Raw genomic sequence first — 23,453 nt, forward strand, 5'->3', positions numbered from 1 at the left:
ATCAGAAAATATGTGGGCTACTACGTAGTTTTTCTGAGTATATTTGAAAGGCAGAGTATATCTCTGACACTGAAATTAAGCATTAAACTGCACTGTACAGTAACTTGAAGTAGGATCCTACTTAAAAGCAATATAACTTCTTCTTTTTTTCTTTTTTTTTTTTGAGTGGGGGTGTCTGCTTATTGACATCTCTTCACTGAACATTTACTCTATAGAAGCTTCCAGTATTTTTTTTTGAATGTGGTTTTAGGTGTATGGTCATCCTTTGAAGAAGGGAATTTTATATGAAACCTCTCTCATAGATGATAGTTGTAAGTACTGCAATTGATTCCGACCTTGCCAGTCTTCCTCACCCATGGTTGTGTGTTGCTTTGTACAGTACATATGTTTTTTAAAACACAAACACTCCCTATTCTGTTAGGAAATTCTGGAACCCTGATTAATTATGGAACTTTGTTACAAATGTCCCAGTGTACAATTTCCTTGTGACGTATTTGTATGCAGTTTGAACAATATGTACATTTTGATATAGCAGGAGCAGCATCATAAAATAAAATGTAAAGTGGCCATGTGGCATTTATGTCTTTCACCATCTGAGCCATTGTATTATTGAACCACTAAAATATAATGTGGAATATCCTTGAAGTGTGGTTTTAGTCTGAAAATGATTTTGTTCAAATACCATTTAAGATCAGATCTCCTCACTTTACATATAAAAAAAAATGATTTTTTGTTTGTTTTTTTACTTCCTACTTGCAAACTCAATCTGAAAGTCAAGCCTAAATTCTTTGTTACCTATACATCACAAATTCAAAATCCATGCATTCAAAATTCACAAGAACTTAAAAAATAATTAATGTAGGGCTCTGTTTGACTTCTGGGTTTTTTGCCCTTCACACTGTCAAGCTTTTTTGAAACCATGATATCTAGAAATGTACTTACTTTTGAAAATGAAAGCTCACATAACATGACATCAGAGGTTGCAGCTTTAAGAAAATGACAAATATCACAAGACTTCTAGTAAAATCACCAGAGTGGCAGCACTGCAACAGTGAGAATTCCTCATTCAGAACTAACAATTTTGATTATGGTGCATGAGCTAGAGTAGAATCCAGCTCGCTCTCCAAGAGTTTCATTGGCACTGTAGCATTAAAAAGTTGTAAAAATTATTGTTAGTCAGCTTTGATTTAGTTCTAGATTCACACAGAGAGCAGATAAGCTGAGTAAGAATCTGCCAATTCTTATAGTTTGTATAGATTATATAATTTTTATAACTGTTGTAGTCATTTTTCAGAGTAGGAATACAGTTTTAAGGACATATTCATTTAACTTTTTGATTATTTTGTAGAGAAAAGTATTTAATCCTTCTAATTGTTTCTTTCAGTTCTACTTGTTCAGTCAAGGTGGGGATTGTTTTTGTTAGAGATATAAAAAAATACTCTCTTTTTTTTAATTATTTATTGCCTTCTCCCTGATACCTTTCACTAGCATCTGTTGGCCCCAAAAGCAAGCACTTAGAATTGAACCCAGGTTTCCCCTATGGCGGTGCAAAGTCACTACTGTACTACTAGGTTAGCTTCTAAAGAGTAGTTTTAAATGTAATTTATTTGCAGTTTACCTAGCTCATTGCCAAGATCCAGCAATTCGTAATTTTCAGCTTGGTGGTATCAGCTTTTAATTTCTGTTACAAAAAGCTGAAGGTGGAAGATTAAACAGTTCCAAGTTAAGTGATTTTTTTTTTTAAAATTCCAGCTAAATGTAGTCCAGCGGTGAGTGAAGTTCTGCTAAGTGTTAGATGGATGGAGAAGAAAAAAGCATCAAATAAAGAAGGTCTAGTTTTAAAAAAATTAAAAAACAACATAACTTTTCAGGCTGTATTTTACTAAATGTTGTTAAAAACTATAGTGTGTACCTGAAAAGTCTTGACACTGACAGGAGGAGGAATGAAGGAATGTTGGTAGCATTTTTCCCCCCTTGGTATTGTTTCTCTCTCCTCTCAATGTATTTATATAAATAGGTATTTTGATGTCTGTGGTTTTTAAATAAAATGAAGCAGGTTAGCCCTTTCCACATCCCCATTGGAATGTTCTTCCTTATGTAGCCTTAATATGATGCTTGATTTCTCAGGAAAAAGTTCTCTTTTCAAGAAGGTTTGCCATCTCACACATTGATATAAAACCCAAAGAGCTACCTTAAGTTGACATCCCACATGCTTTATTCTCCGTGAAACTCCAGAATCATTGACCAATCACCCCCTTGAAGCACTGTGTACTTGGGACGATATAAAATAATTGTTGTGTGATTGAATGCTTTCAGTTCATCACATTTTTAGGCTTAATTAAATATGGACATATGTAGTGTGAGTAGCAGAATAGAGCTGTTCGAATAGTGTTTGAAATACTATTCTTTGATTAATTTCATTGGTATTCACTGAATAGTTGTTGTGGTATTTGGCAAATATTTTATGGAACGGTGAACCCTAGATCAGAGTTACAGTTAAAAGACTAGTTTGGATTCAGATTTTTCCCTTTCTGACTCATTCTTCGTTTCTGGAGTATCTAAAAGTATCTTTGATGCTGTGAGAAATTTTATTTGGAGAAAGTAAAGACAGTTAAAAGAACTGGAGAGTCTGGAAGTGACTCTATCTCAAAAAGAACTATTTTATTCAGAATGATACAAGCATACATAACTAACTGATCTCTAGCATTGTTGGATGCCCTCAGGACAAAGGGTCAGTACAATCCATCTCATACCACTCACCAGACTTGAGAAAAAAATTATTCTATTTCCAGGGCTGGCCCTAGACCAAATGGCATCCCAGGCCAGGAGCATCTTCAGCATCCCCTTCCTGCCACTTGTTAAACTTTCCTGAATGCCATTTTTTTAATTGCATTTATTACAATTAAATTTCACAACTTTGATGCACGATTTGCATGCATGATTTATCCCTGACATATACGACAATAAATTTGCACACTAGGATCTGTAAATCTGTATTTATTCATGTCATATATAGGAAATAATTTCTTTTTCCTCTAAGCTTACAGAAACTTCATAATTTTAAGAATAACTGAAATGTACTACATCAAGAAATTGAACTGTGCACCAGCATTGAGTGGGCCATTGTTAACTTGTGTTACAGTAGGTGACAGCCTCAGAATGTTAACCCTAGTCTGTTAGTTCAAAAGGTTGCTTTTCTCCCCTTTGCCCTCACAAACTGAAGCACAGCATCAGAGAAATCCAAAGACTGGCCAATGGCATTTTCAAGTGATAAAATAGCAAATGATATCAGTCTCTCATTGGCCATCAATCCATTGAAGATACGTTTTAATGAGCTTGAGCTTTGAAAAACTGCGCTCATCACTTGCAACTGTGACCAGCAGCATGAGCAGAATACTCAAAGCTATCCACACATTAGGAAAAGTGTCCTTCAGCTCTGCATCATGAATGAATTGAAGAACTTGGAGTGGAGAGTGCTTCCCATGTGGCAAAATGTGATGGATGTTGTCCAATTTGGCACAGAGGTCTTTATCGTTGATGTCAGAACATTCCCCATGTGTCAGCATCTGGTGAAGGTCTGTACAATTGTTCAAGAGTGTTTTCCTGTCCACTGGTAGCTTCCTAAGGTCATATTAAAAAAAAAACAGGTCTTTTCATGGTGCTTCATTTATCCAAACCTTTCTTCAGTGGACAGTTGAGCAGTGTCAACAAGCGAGCAAAAAAACTCCCTCTTGAATTTTTCTTCTGAGCTTCCCATCATCTCATCTCTGCCCTCATAACCAAACTCTCTACTTCCGAAGAATGCAAGTTTCCTTTAAGACAGGCTCAATTCCTACGTTTTCCGCCATTTCTTTGGCAACAGTGATGCCATCTTCGAATCCGTTGTCTCTGTAGGCCACAATGAAATCAAAGCAGCTTCTCATCAAAGTAGTAGCGGTTGCGATGTCCATCAACTAAATCTGTAGTGCCTTGTTTACAACGTTTACTTGGAACAGGATATTGTGCCAAACCACAACTGAGATCAGAAATTTGAAGTCAATGATCTGGTTTTCCAGGCTTTGCTCCTTGTTGGATTCCAGCCTCGGCTTTATTCAACCGCGCCAGTTCCATCAGGGCGTTGTCAACCTCAGTTACTTGCTACCTCAGTTGCCTTATGCTGTCAGTGAGGCTCTCCCAGCAAGTGTCACTTAGTGACTTCATGGTCATATTTGTAATGTCTGTGAGGATCTTACACCTGATAGTTGATGCTGAAAACAGGATGTATATCCTTTGCAGTACTCTGAAGAGAGATACTGGATCTAAAGAAAATGACGCTGCATCTGACACAACCAGGTTGAGGGGATGGCAGCCACAAGGCATGAAGAAAGCTCTTGATTGAAAGCAAGGATCCTTGCCTGGACACCACCGTTTCTTCCCGTCACATTCATGCTGTTGTCGTAGCCTTGGCTGTGGCAATCCTGAACTTTTATTTTATTCTCATTCAAAATGTTCATAAACAGTTCTGTTAGGCCTTTTCTAGTAGAGTCATCCACAGACTAGAAACAGATGAAGTGTTCCTTTACTTGGATACAGCCATCCTCGTCGTCAACAAATCTTACCGTAAATGACATCTTTTCACTATAACTAATGTTATAGTGCAGTCCATTGTTATGGGTAGCATTTCGCTTTGCCAAGCTTTGTTATCAAGCACTTTCACTGCCATAAGGTCAGTCCATTCAATTTGTTTTGCAGCAGTAATAGTTCATAGCTTCTTTACGATCTAATCAGTGTACGTGCTCACGCATGACATTGTCATATTTCCCAAGGAGCTCTACCAAACCAAGGAATTACCATTATGTTCAGTGAACAGCTTATCTGACAAGCCCCGGAAAGCCAAATTATTCTTTACAAGGAAGAGGGTAATTGAGATCAGACACTTCAGCACATTCTTCCAAAGCTGGGTTTCTACATTAATAATACGCAGTTTTCTGCATCCATGCATTTTTCAGCTTGAGCCTGGACTTGACCTCCATCCATTTGGAGTAGGCTGTAAAATGGCCAGGTGACTTTTCATGTTGCTTCAGAGCATCGGCTAAGTTATGCCAGTAATTGTACGTGGAAAGTGCATTCATGTCAAATATTTTGCAATAAAAACAGAACCCTTCGTCAGTCGATTTTGAGTAAACTAGCCAATGCCAATTCAGTTGCTCACCATTTTTGAGTACTCTTTCGCAATATGACTTTGAGAAGTGTTGTTTCTGCTCATTTACTGGAAACATCATATCCTGGATTTTTCCCGGCCCATTCAAAGCTGTACGATCAATATCAGTAGAGTTTAGGAGTGCTAGTCATAAAGCAGGATCTGATGTATCGATTTGTGGTGTGCAGTCTTTCTCCTTGCTGTTTCTGTCATCATGCAAAGCTGATTTTTCTTTATCATTTCACTCCTTTTCATGTGAGCCACATTCTTGTTTATCATCACTCTCCTTTACGCCACCAGGAAAACTGGACAATTCTCCATCACTTTCCTCACATTTCCATTCTTTATCTTCAGGTAAATCTGCTAATTCCTTAGTAATAGGGCTTCCATCATTTATGCTTCACTTCTCAATTTCTTCTGCACTGAGATCATCGCTACTGTCTATGTTATTCTGTTTCAGCTATTTTCCCATCAAATTTGCCCCTTGCTGCAAACTAGATTGCAGTTGAGCTTTTTGCTTCCTGTACTCTTGAAGTCTTCTTTGGGAGCATCTTTTATTTTCTAGGGGGGAAAACAGACAATAGTAGGGAGAGCAAAAGTCGATGTTTCACAGTCTTAAAAAGTCATCAAACATTACGTTTTAAGCGTGGCAAAAGAAGGGATAGTATTTCTTTTATATTGTTGTGTAGATGGGGTTCAATAGATGTCAGAGATATCTCATTAAATATGTCCTTTATTAGCTGCTACTTACATTCTTCGAGTCTTAAAACACAATATCGCACCTGGGCTCTCACTTCACTTCACGTCGATCTTATATCTCACTGACTGACAGATGACGCCCCACCCCCTATATACCCGCAAGGGCATGTCAGACAACATTCTAGGAGGTTCAAGGAAAATGTAGTTCTCAGAAAGTCTGGCATGTTCCACAAGATTCTACAGAGGTCCAGAACATTCTAGGAGGTTAGTGAAAAATGAATCCATGTACAGAATACCTGAAACATTTTACTTCAAACATTCTATTTCCCCTTTTGTCCCTAATAACAAAAACAGCACTCCAAGCCTGTTGGCCCCCAAGTCCAACACCCCAGGCGGTCACCTGGGTTGCTTGCCCCTAAATCTGTCCCTGTCTATCTACATTCTGTCTCCGATGCTATTAGAAAAATGAATACGAATTCTGTGGAACAAAGGGCCAGCACCTTTTACTAATCACATCCACCCTTGGCAGTAGATTGTTGTCGAGGAAACCATGATGGAAAAACAGATCTAGAAGTTGTCAGAGTTCTGTGTATTTAGAACCACGTGCCTAGGATCTGACACTCCTTAGGAAAAAGTGTTTAACTGTTTAACTAACCTCAGTTTTACACATCACGAGATGCCAAACCATGAAGTTTATAAAATAAGACTGAGCTGTGTGTTTCAGGACAAAGGAGTAGAAATTCCAGAATATTGTCCTGAATGCCAGAAGACAGCTGGCCCAAAGTAAATACAAATGTAAATTTCCGTTTCCTTTAATTAGGTTTTTGAAAATAGAGACCCAGAATTCCTGTTCCTTTTAACCCCCCTGGTCAGTACTTTTTGATAAGGGCAAAGCAACTGCCATTTGGGACACCTAATTTGCTGAATACTGGCTTTCTCCCCTCCATCTCCCACTCCAAATGAGGCAGTGGCCTAGAATTCCTACTTCTGATCTCTCTGTCTGGTTGTGAGGATTAGAGTCCTGTTGGTCGTGGCCAGGAAACTGCATTAACAGGGCATGTATTTCTATCATGTTGGTAGATTTACCTTTTTAATTTTAAGCCCTGAATTACTATGATATAAATGGCACTGGCATTTAAATGGAGTTTTTCTGATGCAACAAACCAAGCAGCCAACACTAAGTGGTCCAAAAATATCAGTCTTTAACAAAAATCTTAGATTTACTCTGTATTTGTTTTTCAGTGACAGTGTGCTGAGCTATACACAAAACTAATGACATTCCCTGCCCTGAAGAGCTTAAGTGTCATAAAAACCAAAAATGTTAGGTCATTGCTGTTGTAATGAAAGATTGTGCCACTGTCTGAACGGTTGTACTTTTTGATGCTAGCTTTCTCTTCATGCTTACTACACAAGACTAAAAAAGAGAAATGTCATTAATGCTTCTACAAAAACAATGAGGAGTCTGGTGGCACCTTAAAGACTAACAGATTTATTTGGGCATAAGCTTTTGTGGGTAAAAACCCCACTTCTTTAGATACATCATCTTCTTGCATCTGAAGAAGTGGGGTTTTTACCCACAAAAGCTTATGCCCAAATAAATCTGTTAGTCTTTAAGGTGCCACCAGACTCCTCATTGTTTTTGTAGAAGCATTAATGACATTTCTCTTTTTTAGTCTTGTGTAGTAAGCATGAAGAGAAAGCTAGCATCAAAAAGTACAACTGTTCAGACAGTGGCACTTTAAGGTGCCACCGGACTCCTAGTTGTTTTTGTGGTTACAGACTAACATGGCTACCCCTCTGATATTAAGACTTCTGTTTTCAGTTTAAACCTTTGTTGGATACAAAAATAGTATGTGCCAGATGGGCTACTCCTGACAATTTCTCAGACAAAAGGAGCATTGGTCTGAAATTCTTGGAGGAGAAATCATGTGTGATGGGGTACACTCTGACAATAGATCCATAAGTGCTCTTTCTGTTTGACAGTTTTATTTACCACAGTTTTTCAGAAAACTACACTTTATTAGTTACCCTTCAGCCTGAAGTCCCATTGCACAATATTTGTATCCCAAAATAATTTATGTATGGATGAAGTGGAATCTGTATAGAGCATTACATTACCAACTTAAATTGCATTTTATTAAACAAATCTATTTAACAGTTACAAATATCATTGCTTATTAAAAACAAAAACTGTGTTCTCCATTTTTTTTGCCTTTTGTACTCCACTAGTTAGTCTCACTTCTGTTTTATAATCCATTTCATTTATAGTCTTTTTAATTTTTGTTTCTTGCATATTAGTACAACATTGTAGTATCTAGTTGCAAATGCTCGAACATAATGTTTTAAATGTAAACAAAATTGTTTTCATTTTTTTATTATTTTCATGAAAAATTTATATTAAGTTTTTGTTTAAAAATAATTTATAAAACTTAAATTTTGGACTTAAATTACCAGACAAATGCCCCTTAGACAATATGTCGGATCCTTTCCTTTGTTCTTACTACCAGAGATTAAATGAGCCTAAATCTAGGCAATTTTGGAGCACAATGCAAACCACATCTCGTTACTCTCCCACCCACAATAAATAAAGCTGAAGGACAGTCCCTCATCTCTTAGAAGACAGTCACCAAGTCTCACTCTGCTCGGAAAGTAATCTACTGGAGTATGAGGTAATTGCTTTTTAAAAGCATCTTTTTTCTTAAAAGCAGCTTCTTAAAAGCAGCTTCCTGCAACTTGGAAGAAGCAAAGAGCTGACCCCACTATGGAATCCACTTTTCATCGACACTTAATGAAGTCTAATTACAGTACTAAGATGCATCAGTCAGAAGCATGATAGAAAAATCTGAGATAGTGATAGAACTGATGTTTTCTGGGTAATTAATAGGAAGCCTTGAGACTAATGATGATAGGTGCATAGAAATATATATTTAGAGAGAGACAGAGAGGAATAATATAGAGGACTTTTAATGACAGAGCAGAGATCGTCTTTGTTTTTAATTTGTACAAAAATGTCTCCTACAAAAGCTTTAAATCTGACATATTGAAATAGTGGGACTGGGTCATCCTGGCAGTTTGGTAGCAGAACAATATGTTGCCATCAAGTCATTGTTTTGGCCCCAATCTCCTTTGATGGCAGGAGTTGAAAGTACTATGGATTCAGTATGTTCAGCTCTTGAGATATGGGAAAGCTCTTTGTGTTGCTCTTCCTGCTGCTGCATAGAGAATTTCAAAGCCCTTTGCAAACAATAAATTACGATTGACGTAGGTAAGTGTATATACCCTGTATTACATAAACTGCAACATAAAAAGGTTGAGTAAGTTGCTCAAGACCACATAGAACATTAACAGAGCTCGAATTACAAGTCATGGTAGTGGGTTGGACACCTACCAGCCACATTAAAGATAGTTTATACAATATACATTGGTTAAATAATTTAATTAATCACTTACCTCTGCTAGGTTTCTCAGTGTTCTTTGGATCTGTGCTCCTTAGCATAAGTACAGAGTGAAGAATTATTATAAATTGATGCATTTTATTAGCCAAAATAGCTTTTAAAGCAGATTAAAAAAATTACAAAAAGCAAAATAAAGATGGTTAGATTCTAGTGTTCAAAGACAGAAAAATTGACCACAACGTGGAATGTTAGTTTTCAAGAGATAATAAATCAGTTAAATTAATTCACAGTTTTATCAAAATCTTCTTATAAAGGCAAACTTTTATCCTAGTTCTTTACTAGTAATGAGTGGGTGGGTGATTTGGCTATCAATGTGACTAGGTATACTTATTTATTTCCAATCAAGCTTATATGCCAATGGAATTATGGGACTGCTCACGTGAGTTCAACCAAGCAATTCTATGGTAGGATTTAGAAGTTTTGACAAGTTATTTAATTATCAAAGAGTGTAAATTCAGTTCTGAATTACCTTGTCCAGATGATACTCATAGCCAAGTTTTGCCACTGATACATGCACAAGACTGTCACACAGGAAACCCAGAACGTAACATGCAGGTAATAATTCTGAAGCTATTCTAACTCTTTTGGAATTTCATCAGTACCACCAGGTCTTACGCCACTTGAACCAAAGTTTCAAATAGTGGTTAAAATCTTTAGCTTACAAGACAATTCAAAACTCTTTTCTTCTTTGTCTAAGAAGTTGTCAGTTCTCTTGACTGCAAAATCTGTGATATGTAGGCTGAATGTTTTGAAACACTTAGCACATCTCACAGCTAACTTCCCAGGATATCATCCCCCATCCTTGAAGTATGGCCTACATTCTTTGATCCTAGATGTGTACATTTACATTTGGCCATATTAAAATGCAAATTGTTTGCTTGCAGCCAGTTTACCAAGTGATCCCTATCGCTCTGCATCAGTGACCTGTCCTCTTCATTATTTACCTCTCCCCCAATTTTTGTATCATCTGCAAACTTAATTAGTAGTGATTATATATTTTCTTTCAGGTCATTGATTTAAAATGTTAAATAGTATAGGGCTAAGAACAGATACTGGCAAGCCCCCACTAGAAACCGACCTGCTCTATGATGATTCACTCTTTACAATTACATTGACCACATATGTATTTAAAATGGACAACCTGGTATTAACTATATGGAGTATTTTGTGGTTAGGTTGCTTAAGCAATTAAACTTCCTTGAAGGGGTCTATTACAGAATGCATTTAGATAGCTGTAATTTTCTAATATAGTTTCTTACATCTCAAACGTGTCAATTAAGATTTGTGTAATCTAGTAATAACATTATACTGTGCTGTATCAGATATTATAGCTTGAGCTCCTGTATCTCTATTTCAAATTTATAGATCTGAAGTATATACAATAGAAGAAAAAAGTAAAAGAGAAATTTACTTCACAACTTAGCAAGAGTTTGTAGTTAAGCCTATCTAGTTAGCTGTTGTAGTTACTCAAACCTGTGTGAAACACACTGAAACAGTATCTGCTGTTTGACCTGTTTGAAAGGATTAGGCCTAAAGTATGTCAATATTCTGACCTATGTTTGGATGTTTTTCTTACTAATAATTTTAAATGTTAAGAAGTTATAAACCGATATAGTGCTGTCTTTTTGAGTCTGCAGCTAGCCTGAAACAAAAGCTGTGAACTCCCCGCTTTCCAGTCACTGCCCTCCACCAATCTCATTCCCTTTTAATTTGATGGTGACACTTTACAGCTTAACATTAACTATTTCATTGCTGATCATTTAAGCTGCTAGGACAGTGAAGGGAATGGTAATGAAGCCTATGGAGAGAGGGGGGAGATTTGGGATTTACTCCAGGGAGAACAATGCAGAGGGACAAAAGAAGGAGAGAGATAAAGACTAGGCTGGGAGAGGAGAAATAGGGAAAGGAAGATGGGTCAGAAAGAGAAATAAAGGTAAAAAATACAGTGGTCATAAAGGGTAGCATATCGTCCGAATATAACAATATCTATGAATACAACAGTAAGACGCTGAATAATAAATAGCTATAGGAAAAATTTGTGCCAAATTGTTCAAACCTGGGTGCCTAAAGTGAGGTTTGTAAATAAATGGGAGTAGCAGGTAGTAAGCACTTCTGAAAATTAGGACACTTCTTTATTTGCGTTCCTAAATATGGATTCAGGAGCCTGTCTTTCGGAACTCAGATCTGAAACGTTTGCCTTTATTTATAACATCAAGGCCACAGTCTACCTACTCTAGCTCTTTATGCAGACCTCCTGTTAACATCAATGGGAGTTCTTCTGGATCAGACGTATGCAGATTTAAGTTTATACCACAGCCCATGGCCCATAATTAAACCTGGAATTAGTCCTCTACAGAATGACTTTGACACCAAGAGAAAGTCATGTCTGCTTCCTCAGGGTCAGAAAGAAGCTTGATACAGGCCTTTGGGAGACAGGTCAGCAAATATAGTATGAAAAACACTGCCAAAAGACTTAGATGGAAGAAAAATAAAGGGACTTTGTGGGTTTTTAAGGATTAATGTAGTGGAAATTAATTTAAACTATCGTTTACCATTTCATTTTAACCTACATTTTAAAGGATAACCATTTTCCATATCTTGTTAAATGTTCCTCTAACATGGCAACTTTTTATACAAAACTACTTTTAAAAATTGTAATTCAACAGAAATGTCTTTTTTTTTTTTTTAAATAGCTTTCTACCTTTTAGATACATCTTACTTGCTTCAGACAAGCTTCTTGCATGCAGTGTTTTGTTCCTTTAAAGCGTGGTGCTTAAGCCCTGGCATGAGACCTAGCTGGGCTGTAAAACTTTCCCTCAGCAGCTTGCTTATGCTTATGCAGTTAACCTTTCTGCAAGGGGTTCTGCTGCTTATTTATAGAGTTCCATTTTTCCAATCATAAAATGAACATTATATTAAGAGAGTCTTCTTTTTACCAATTAGGTCAAAGTCCTAAAATTTTAAGACCTAAACCACATGGTTTAGAGCGAACTGATTCACAAACCATAGGTGACTTTGCTACAAGAAGAAAGGGTATGTACTAGCACTGCATGTTGTATGGGACTTTGTTTTTTTAAAAAAAGTATGTTTCTTTTAAAGGTTAAACTCTAATAAAGCACTGTCATTGCTAGTGTTGTAATCTAAGATATTGGACACATTTTACTTACTAATCAAAAGTGTTTCCCATGCAGGGGAAAACATTCTTACATCCTGAATAGTATACGTAAAGATTTACCAGAAATTAACACTTACACATACAAGTTTTGCTCTGTTCAGTTTATAGCTGCTCATATTTCAGATTTAATTTTGTATCTGTTTATTTAGAAATAAGGGTATGTGATCTACCAGCATGTTGTTTGAAATAACTTCTAATTAAGAGATAATATAAATGTCACAAGTTAATAATCTGCTGTTAGCTAAATGTCAAGGTGCAGTCAAAGAGATTGATCCTGTGACTATCTATTAGTACAATGATTTCATTTATATTTTTAAAATGAGCATTATGAAGGTGGAGTTGGACTGGTTTATTATAGGCACTAACTGTGTCGGTATCCAGTGCATTCACATGGGCTAGGACAAATCACAAATGTCAAACTTTTTTTTTCTTTTTTAAAAATCGTGCTTCATCGGGTGCATTTAAGGCCTGATTAAAAGTCCATTTAAATTGATAGACTGACTCTTGCTGATTTCATTGGGCTTTGGATCAAGACCTTACCACATTTCTAACGATACAGTAGTTGTACTTGGGCTGTTGAGTGCAGCTTCCATTCAGCCTCATGCCTTATAAAGCACTTGATCTGTGTTGATATCCATCATAGCCACTCATCCTGTTGTGTGCTTGTTGCTTAGGTAAGGTTCAGTTCTGCCACCCTAACTCACGTTGAGTAGTACCTTATTCCTTAAGTAGTTCACAGAAATAAATTATTGGGATTTTTTTAAATCAGTGGGACTACCTGATAAATAAGTTGCTGCTAAGCATGAATTAAGGTGGCAGAACCTTGTTTATCGTAAGTTATTGATGTATGCTGATACCTCTTGAGCTACTACATTTTAACTGCAGTAGAGAACAGTTTGGTGCGATTAAATCCAATAATTACTTATCTGTAACATTTCAATTTAAAAAAAACCATTTACATAGAAATCTGTACCAAGGGCTTACCTTCTTAGATAAAGTTCTATCCTAACAGTGCCTCAAAATAGTCCCCCTAGCTGTAATGAGTACAGTTCTGCTCCCCCTTATAAGACCACCTCTGTTAAGCAATTGATTTTTGTCAGTCCCACAAGTGGTCACTTTGACAGGTTTCACTGTGTATGAACTAGTTTTAAACTGGCTGATGTTTGATATTGGTAAGTAGGTTGGTCTTGGAGCAGTCAGATGGGCTGTCAACAATCCTGTGTAGCTGATATATAATTTTGTTTGTTTTGTAAAAAAAACCTCTAATAGCGTTCATAATAATTTCATAACTACCTTCTCAAAATAATATTTGTATTTTTAAATGGCAAGTATGAGAGAAATTAAGATTGATGATAAATAGACTTCCCTATAAGTCTTGCAGTACAGAAATCCATTGTTTTTTTTAGGGCTCAAAATCACTTATATTTAATTTCAGTTTTAGTTTAAGGTGTGGTTCTACTCTGAAAATTATGTAAAAATGGCACCTTACTCAGAATCCTATTATCTGATTAATGGTGCTGGTATGTTTTTCTTCTGCTTTTCTCTCAAGTTAAGCAGTACAGAGAACTAAATCACCCATGGAAGACTGAGCTGGATTCTATTCTGACTCATGCCTCATCAATTTTGTTAACTAAATTCCAGTTAAAGCGGGTTGGGCAAACTGCAGTCTGGGGGGCCACATCTGGCCCTTCAGACATTTTAATCCAGCCCTCGAGCTCCAGCTGGGGAGCAGAATCCAGGGCTTGCCCTGCTCATCACATGACGTGACTCTGCGGAGCTCCCGGAAGCAGCAGCATGCCCCCGCTCTGGCTGCTACAGGTAGAGGCAGCAAGGAGGCTTCGCACGCTGCCCCTGCCCCAGGCGCTGCCCCCGCAGCTCCCATTGGCCAGGAACCATGGCCAATGGGAGCTTCAGGGACGGTGCCTGCGGATGGGTCAGCGCACAGAGCCGTCTGGCCTTGCCTCTGCATAGGAGTCAGAGGGGGGACATGCCGCTGCTTCCAGGATCTGCTTGAGGTAAGTGTCGCCCAGAACCTGCACCCCTGATCCCCCCCCCACATGCTCCAACCCCCTGCTCCAGCCCTGATCCCTTCCCACCCTCTGAAACCCTCGGTCCCAGCCCAGAGCACCCTCCTGCACCCCCAACACCTCATCCCCAGCCACACACCCCCACACACACCTCAATTCCCTGCCAGAGTCCCCTCCTGCACCCTGAACTCCTCATTTCCGGCCCCACCCCAGAGCCTGCACCCCCCCCACACCCCAACCCCCAATTTCATGAGCATTCATCGCCTGCCACACTATTTCCATACCCGGATGTGGCCCTCAGGCCAAAAAGTTTCTCCACCCCGGAGTTAAAGGGCCCTCACTTTCACCTCTGCAGGCTTAACAATGGGATTGCAAATGTGTAAGTGAATGCAGAATTGGGTCTGCAGAGTCTTTATTATTGACAAAGGTCTATGATCCAAGAAAATATTTCAGATCTAGAGTTTGCAGGACTGGCAATTTTTAAATAAAAGGCTAGCAACCAATCAACCCTACCTTTTACTTGTGAACTGAGCCAATTTGATAAGTCATTGTGGCACAATAAACATAGAACCCTAGAGTGCCATTTTCAGATTCCCTTTTCAGAATAGAATCACATGTTAATATTCAGCTTTCAAAATTCTCTAATAGTGGTAGCACTCATTGCTAGCAACATCATAATTATTTTGGAATGTTTATAATACAGACAGTGGTTCAGAAACCTCTTTCAGAAGTGAACATTTCCTGATAAGTGTATTTTGGGGTTTATATGGAAATCTTTTACTCAGTGGCAACTTAAAATAAACATAATTATATTGATTTCTGTGCATTGTTAGCCTTAGAATAGCTGCTGAATTTGGATTTGTTTTCAAATGTTCTGTGCTTTAAGATTGTTGTTTGTTTTTTATATAGCAAAACCAGCTCCACTAGAAATAAAACCCCTGCCAGAATGGGAAGAATTGCAAGCCCCAGTTAGATCTCCTATCACCCGAAGTTTTGCACGAGAGTAAGTCTCTTAGCTTTTCTTACTTTAGAGGATTTATTTTCTTTTTACTGGAGCATTAATGAATATATCTCCGATCTTTCCTTTTTCAGCCTCTCCAGCAGAGACTGAGATTTCCTTTTAGAGAGAGAGAGAGTGTGTGTGTGTGTGTGTGTGTGTACGCACGCATGCGTAGCCATGTGTGCAAGCATGTGTCAGATGTATATATGTGTGTTGTGCAGTATCATTTGTTAAATAAAAAAGAAAATGTATAACCAGAAAACTCAACCCTGGTAAAGCTGACAGATAAGAGTTTAAGCTCTAATATACTTTTTTTTTGTTTACCAGGAGTTTTAAAATATTCTAGTTTGATTGTTTGTAAAATAATTCCTGGTAATTAGCTCCTCCAGGTTTCCTATGTCTCCCAGACCGGATTCAGTGCATAGCACAACTTCCAGCAGTGACTCGCATGACAGTGAAGAGAATTATGTACCCATGAATCCAAATCAGTCCACTGAAGACCCAGTATGTAAAATCTACATCTTAACTACTCTCTTCCTGTGCAGTCCTTATTTTTAAATTATGCAAACACAAATCCTTCTTCCAGTCAACAAACCTTTCTTTACATTTTCTGCATCAAAACCAAAAACTATTTATCTCTGTAGAATTTTAGCTTTGTTTTAATACTGTGGCAGTGAGAAAGTTAAGAGTAGAGTTGCTCAATAAAGAGGAAGGTTAGTATGTCTACAATATAGGTTGAAAGTAAGACACCTTTTGAACAAAGTGTTTTAAAATATGTTCTTTCCCAAGGTCTCTGTCTCTTCCTTTCTGTAATCTTTGTTCCTGGGGCTACGTGTCAGTAAGTAATCAGTTTCAGTGGAAATAAATAATGCTAGTATTCTCAAGCCAATCCAGAGGCCTTTTGGAAAAAAAATGTTGCAAGTAAACATTGCAAGAAACATGGAAGGAACAAAAAAGTCATAAGAAATCTCCATTGATATTTCTTTTTCAAGTTTTTCTAAAAATATGTATATGTTTATTATACTTCTTTTTAAAAAAAATAGGAGACATTTTATATACAAGATAAAATGTTAATAATTATATTGTCTACTTTTTTTTTCAGATAGCGTTTTGCTTTCAGTATAGTCATCCAAGAAACTGTTAGCAAAAGTGAATTAAATTTCATTTCACTTGCTCACATCAGATACAGTGTAGAAGTTATTAGTTGTGTGTACATTTCATTTAGGTTTTCACTGAAATGTATCATGAGTGATACGTGTTTTACCCAAATAGAAGCAAGAATTTGCAGTAGCATTTTAAAATAAAAGGTTAGTACATTCCTAAACCAAAATATAGTTCAGAGCACCCTTGAATTTTGGGAAAGGTCATAATATCTGTAGCCAAACTTTTCAACTCAGGCCCATCTTAGCTATTTTAAGTTTTTACATAGTGTTCATCACTTAGTATCTAAGTGTTGCTTAGATTCTTATTTAGTAGGAATTAAAATACAAATAGTAATAGTTCAAAGCACTGTACAGGCATTAACTGATCCTCACAACAGCCTTGTGAAGGAGTTACTGGTAAGTAAGCAGTGGAATATCCCATTTGACAGATGGAGAAATTGAGACACAGTGGTTGTGAATTACCTTCAGCCATGCAGCACATCAGTAGCGGAATCAGAATTAGAAATCAGGCATTTCTGTTTCCTGATTCTGTGTTCAATACACTAGACCAAGATGCCACTTAAGAAATTCAATTTTAAAACTTAATATGTTTAATTTCATATCTAGAGGACTGGCCCATTGCTTAGAAAATTTTCTACCGTCTTACATCTCTCATTCTTCTAGATTATGGTACCAAATCCCTTTTGTTTTCTTTTAATTATATTTTAAGACGTTGTTTTTTGTTTTTAATGGACACATCCTGCTTGTGTAATTGTGTGAAATATAGACCCTTTTCTACATAAAGAGTAATATGCTTTTACACATGCCAGAAACAATGATACAGACAATGAAACTTGTATTTTATAAATGAAATACAGTATATATTTACAGTAAACCCTTTCAAAGAAGTTCCTAACAAACAACTCAGATGCTTAATTGACTCAGCTTTTTAAATCCTAGCCATTTTTGCTTGTCCATGTTACCTCCTACTGTTAAAGACATTGGTAATAGTGGAATAAATTGTGTAATGGAATTTAAAAAAACAAAACAGAACAACCCCCACTAAATTAACTCTTTAAGCATTGGGGAGGGGGCGTTTGCCAGTGATCTTGAGATGGCTACAAAGCTTTAGGTTTATAAAATGCACTGATTATATAAAGTTTTTGGAAACTTTACATTGTTTTAACTACAATTTAAAAAAGGGTCCATAATTTTCTCATCCTTTCCTGTCATTGACTTTAATGTATCTTGTTCCTACATGTCATACTTCTGTTTAATTTAGTTAAATGAGCAATATTCAGCATTTTCTTTCAAGTTGCTGTCAGCCTTACCCTGTCTTTCCTTCTGCCTTGCTCTTCATTTTTTGCTGACTGCTGCCCTCTGTCTTCCTTTTTTTTTCTTTATCTTTTAGAGAAGAGTCCTTCTATTGTACTGTTCCTATAACACCTGTTAAGAGGGAGGGATCAGGCTGGGAGAGGACAGAGGAGGTGAGGTGGTAAAAATCTGGGCTAATTGAAAACTAGGTTCATGCAATACAATTTAGTTTATTTTAGGCAGCCCTGTCCAAATTTTCTAGTTAGATTAATCCTGCAGTTTTATCAACTGAATAATTCTTTTGGATTTTCAGATTAGTTGTTATGAAAGTTTTTGAATTAAATGCAAAAGGTTTTTTTCAAAACTTTACTGGTATTGTAAGGCTTAGTTTTTATCAAATGACTATTAATAGCAATACAGTGAAATACAAAATTCTTTATTTAAGTAATGTTAAACTCGAGACACAGAGTGCCAATCAGAAAATCCATAGATTGTCCTTAGCTCACTCGTATGTAGAAATTAGACACAATCTTTTTGGAGTGTCTACCTGAAACTTGATTTTTTTTCCTATCTTTTGACTCTGTGTCCCAAGATCAACATTAGTTAAACTTAATTTTTTTTAGAATATTGTTAGTTCATTAACAGTAGGCTATAAAATATGAATTATTTATCAGACCAGGAGATCTCTTTGATGAGTTCCCAAATCTTGACTCTGTAGATAGTGTTTAATAGATTGAGCAAAATGTTCGAATGTTCATTGTTGTTGACTTGATTATTTTTCATTATAATTTCAGATTTTGTTCGGCAGCAACAGTCTTGATGGCGGAAGTAGCCCTATGGTAAAACCCAAAGGAGATAAACAAGTAGAATACTTAGATCTGGATCTAGATTCTGGGAAATCTACTCCACCTCGTAAGGTAAACAAAATGACTGTTTTAAAAAAAGGTTGATCTGATGTACAAACCTGAGCTGCGTGAAGAATGTGTGAGGTGTTGAAAATTTAGATTGGATTCTCTGACTCAATGAAAAAGAAAAGCAGCTCAGCAGCTTCGCCCTGATTAGCTAGCAGGTATCTATTGTGGCCAGTCATGGAAGCCATATTGCACCCCTCTGGGAAAGTTATAATATATCCTAATGACAGATTTGCATGGGGCTTTTACCTTGGTCTGTCAAGACATGATAAGAGAAGTCAAATCCTTGATCAACTTTACTCACCACCTCTTTCTGAGAGTTACACAGGTCTCGCGTCACTTAACTGTCATGTAGTTTATCAGTATGGGAAGTGCCTGTGTCTACAACTTGAGTACACATAGCAACGTTTCGGTGAACTTTCAATGATTGCACAGTAGATCAAGTATTTTCCTCTTGGGATTTCTTCCCTGGAATCCCGAATCTTAGTATTTTATACAAGCCTTATCTTGTGTAACTGGGAGCTATTAAAATAAAATCTTAAGCAGGCTGTGTTTGTATCAATGGCCTGGATAATACTTAGTCCCGCCATGAGTGCAGGGAACTGGACTAGATGACCTCTTGAGTTCCCTTCCAATCCTACTATTCTATGATTATACCTTCCCCAGTCCTTCCCCCTCAGATTCCCCGACCGCTCTCAACCCTCATTTGTATTTTTTCAAATATCAGCAAAATTGCGAGCTATTATACGTGATCATCAGTGTTGCCTGCTGTCTTGTTACAAAGTGCAAGTTTTTATCAGAGATGTCTTTCAGAGTTTTATTGTCCTCTATCTTAAGATTATGTTCAACAAAAACATGTGCAATATGTTGAATAGAGTAGGTAGTACTCTGTGTATGTAGTATTATTTAAAAAAAAATACTTATTACACTCATAGCTCTATTGCAAATGAACCTGGCTTCATTTTATTGTAAATATAGGTTAATGCCTTTTTCTCACTCTCCCCTTTCCAGAAAAAAAGCAGTGGTTCAGGGAGCAGTGTGGCAGATGAACGAGTGGATTATGTTGTGGTCGACCAACAGAAAACACTAGCACTGAAGAGCACGCGAGAAGCATGGACTGATGGGAGGCAGTCTACAGAATCTGAAACCCCAACTAAAAGTGTAAAATGAAAATTCTACTATTCCTCAAAGAACAAAAGAACTATCATTTATCACAATGAATTCTGATGAAATACAGAATCATAACTGCCATGTTGCTTGACTGAACAGTACTTGGCAATTCACTGGTGTGTAGCTTCCTGAATGAATAGATGGAAGTCAAAGAACGCTTAAAATATATCAAAGAACTCGAAGTCAGAGGACGTTTTAAATACATCAAAGAAATCTTAAAACCTTAAATTGTGCCCCCTGTCTCTGGATAATTCATCAAATGTAAATAATGTGTAAAAATACTATTGCTTGGCTCCCAGAAAACCTTTTGTTCTTCATTTAACACATTTGTAGTATTACTATGTTTATGCACTTTTTCAGTTAAAATGTTGGTTCAGGTATTCCCAGTCAATGAATTTTAATGACGAATTCATTTTGAGAATTTTTTCTTACACTACTATACATTACAATTCTAGGTTAATTAAGCTATTTGTAGATATGGAAATTAATGTTTGAACGTCATTTTAACAACTTAGAAATGATTTAGCAGTAGTGTCACAATTTAATAATCTACTTGAAATGTCAAGAAATAAACGTTAGTTACATACTGTTTTTATATTTAATACATGCAAAGAATATTTGGAAGTCTACAGGTTACCTTCCTAACAAAAATTGCTGTGAGTTAATAATAATGAACTATATTGGTTTTAGGATCTAGCAACATGGCTTAAACATTAGTTATTAGTGGTGGAATGTTTATTGTATTTTATTAATGACAGTGTTCTGTGTTCATTGGGTGAAGATTCTGCAGGGTGGGATCTTACACTTTTAAGACTGAATAATTAATTGTCAAGTAAACCTGCAAACCACTGATGGCATGCAGTAATGTTGTGATCTCACACTTATTAACAAGTAGTAACCTTGATATTATTTACAGAAGGTAGAATTTATAAATAATCAGGTACGTACCAAGCACTGTTGTGCTAATACACTGATCAGGTTTAGACAATGAACTTAGTTTTATATTTCTTAGAAGTCCTAATGTTGGTTTTCAATTTGAAATTAATGGGACAGTTTGACATTCTCTGTTTGTAGTACTAGCACCATACTGTGATTTTGAATTAGATAGTAATTCAAATGGAAATACTATGTTTTGACACTATAGTGCCCTTTCTACAATCTTTATTTTACTTAATCTCCTGCTTTGCCTTATATTTAGATCCCTATGCAACTGATATTTTATATCTATTTTTTATAAAATAGATACTATACGTAACTGATCCCCTTGTTGCTTTTTCCTGGTACTGGATTTAAAGCTTTGTGTACTGTGATCCTTTTTGTTCACTATCCCAGTTCCAAATAATACTCTGCCCTGGTTTAGAACCATAATTTAGCTGTCAGGAAGAAAATAGATTTTCTTCAAGTACATAAATGACTTAAATTTATTAATTATATCTGGATTGAAAATTTACTAACACTTTTTTTTACACAGATACCTTTAAATAAACTATCTCTTTTTGTCCAGACCTTTTAAGTGTTGAATGAGTGTATACGTGTGTTAGTTTTGTTTTCTGTCATGCTGGCCTTAGTACTTTGCCTAATCTACCATAGGTTTTTTTCCAATTTACAGTATGTAAACTGTTTTATTCTTAACAAGGGTTCTTTTTAAATTAGTAATATTTTGATGCTTTGAATGTTCCTTTTTTAACAAAAAAACTAAATACAATGCATTTTGAGGTGAATTTTAAATAAATCAGATTGTTCAATTTTGATGTGTAAACTCTGTCCAATGGAACCACAAAACAATACAAATTAAGATATATGGGAAAAGTGCCTAATTACCAAACACAGTTTTTTCTGTGAAGTTGCTAGATTGTAGATACAATAAACAGTACTTCTAAAAAACTAAACCTAAAAATATTTTCAAAAGCAAGTTGCTGAGAAAAAACCCCAAACTGCAAAATTGGACCAAATTCCTGTCCCGTTGAAGCCAATGGAATTATTGCCATGGTCTTGAGAGAAACTAAGTATGAGCTAATTATAACTAGACTGTCTTTAAAAAAGAAAAAGAAAAAGGAGCAACTGTATCAGGTTTCCACTCATGCACATCACTTTCAAGGACTGAAATGTTACTGTGCATAATTATTCTTGCTGGTGAGCAAACTTTCCTTATTCACCAGTACTGCAATTGAAGTATCTATAAGCAAAGCATGTGTTTGGTACTCCACGTAATATGGGGTAGTCTTATTTGGGATACTAATTTCTAATTTTTTTTTTTGTACTATTAAAGCAGAAATGGTGGGGTCTGATTTACCTCTCGCACCAATCCTTCACAAGTATACCGGACTTTAGAGGAGTTACTCCCGTTTTAAACTGATCTTAGTGGAGAATCAGACCTTTCATTTATTCTGAACAATAAATATGGTACTTATCAAAGGGCTACCATAAGGGGGCTCGAGGCCAAAATTGTACCCTTATATGGAAATACACATTGAGGAGGCCTCAAAACACGGGGTTGAAATTGAGTTTTCTTTTAATTCTCTTCAGATGGGAAAGTTTGGGGGTGGTGAGAGGGGTCACAGAGGTGTTTGTGAAAGAGAATCTCTCAATACCCTGGAAGGGGATGCTGCTCTGTCCCTCCTTCACTCCATGACAGTGCGGCTCCGTCAGGATTGTGCACTATCAGTTTTTCAGTATTACATTTTTATCTCCAGTACTCTGCTGCTTAGTAAACAAGTAGCAATCTGAAGCTTTCCTTGACTCTTTCAACCATTTAAGTGCTTCAGGACCAATTTTTTTTTAAAGCTGGGTTTCCTGAAGTTGTGCACCAATATCAATATATAGGTGTCTAAAATGAATGGTTTTTCAGAGGTTCTGAGCACTTGTGACTCCTTTTGATCTCAGTGCTTAACTTTAGGTACCCAAGTTTGAAAACTTTAGCCCTCTTTGACTAGACTTCAGGCATAGTTTGCGGTGAATGATGTATCTGGTATGCACTTATGTCCTCACTTGAGTTATAGCTTCCATTTTATTAGACATTTTAATTCAATAACATCCATAATGTTAGTTTCAATGAGCAAAAATTGAGTATTTTTTTGTTTTTTGTTTTGTTTTCCTAAAAGAGAAACTATCAAACACCAGTTTCCAGACGCTACAGATAGTGTGGACATAATGCTTTAAAAAATAATATTGGAGTGGTTTTCTTGACTGTGTTGGATTTTAATGTATTTTTCATATTCATTTTTGGCATTACATTATTGTCAGCCTGTATTGCCACAAGGACATTCAAAGAGAGGGTGGTATTAATACAGTATAGTGTCCCTCGTTTCTAATAACATAGCTAAAGTAGAACTGTATGCTGCCTATTTGTTGTCATGCTCCTCTGTTCTGTTACTATGATTC

General features: G+C 36.5%; 1 protein-coding gene across 4 annotated transcripts in view; it reads left to right on the forward strand.

Moving 5' to 3' along the window:
• The window catches only part of GAB1 (GRB2 associated binding protein 1), a 143,708-nt gene extending 121,891 nt beyond the window's left edge, over positions 1 to 21,817 (forward strand). For 2 of the 4 annotated variants that reach the window (XM_077815298.1, XM_077815296.1), the window contains 5 exons: positions 12,277 to 12,366; positions 15,445 to 15,538; positions 15,916 to 16,039; positions 18,786 to 18,908; positions 19,914 to 21,817. In XM_077815298.1, the coding sequence (XP_077671424.1) occupies positions 12,277 to 12,366; positions 15,445 to 15,538; positions 15,916 to 16,039; positions 18,786 to 18,908; positions 19,914 to 20,072 (590 nt within the window). In that variant the 3' untranslated portion in view covers positions 20,073 to 21,817. The remainder of the gene's footprint in view (positions 1 to 12,276; positions 12,367 to 15,444; positions 15,539 to 15,915; positions 16,040 to 18,785; positions 18,909 to 19,913) is intronic. The other 2 variants (XM_077815299.1, XM_077815297.1) reach the window with 1 other exon arrangement.
• Positions 21,818 to 23,453: the final 1,636 nt, after the last annotated feature.

This window comes from Eretmochelys imbricata, chromosome 4, assembly GCF_965152235.1.
Source record: "Eretmochelys imbricata isolate rEreImb1 chromosome 4, rEreImb1.hap1, whole genome shotgun sequence".
In the NCBI taxonomy this organism is placed as follows: domain Eukaryota; kingdom Metazoa; phylum Chordata; order Testudines; family Cheloniidae; genus Eretmochelys; species Eretmochelys imbricata.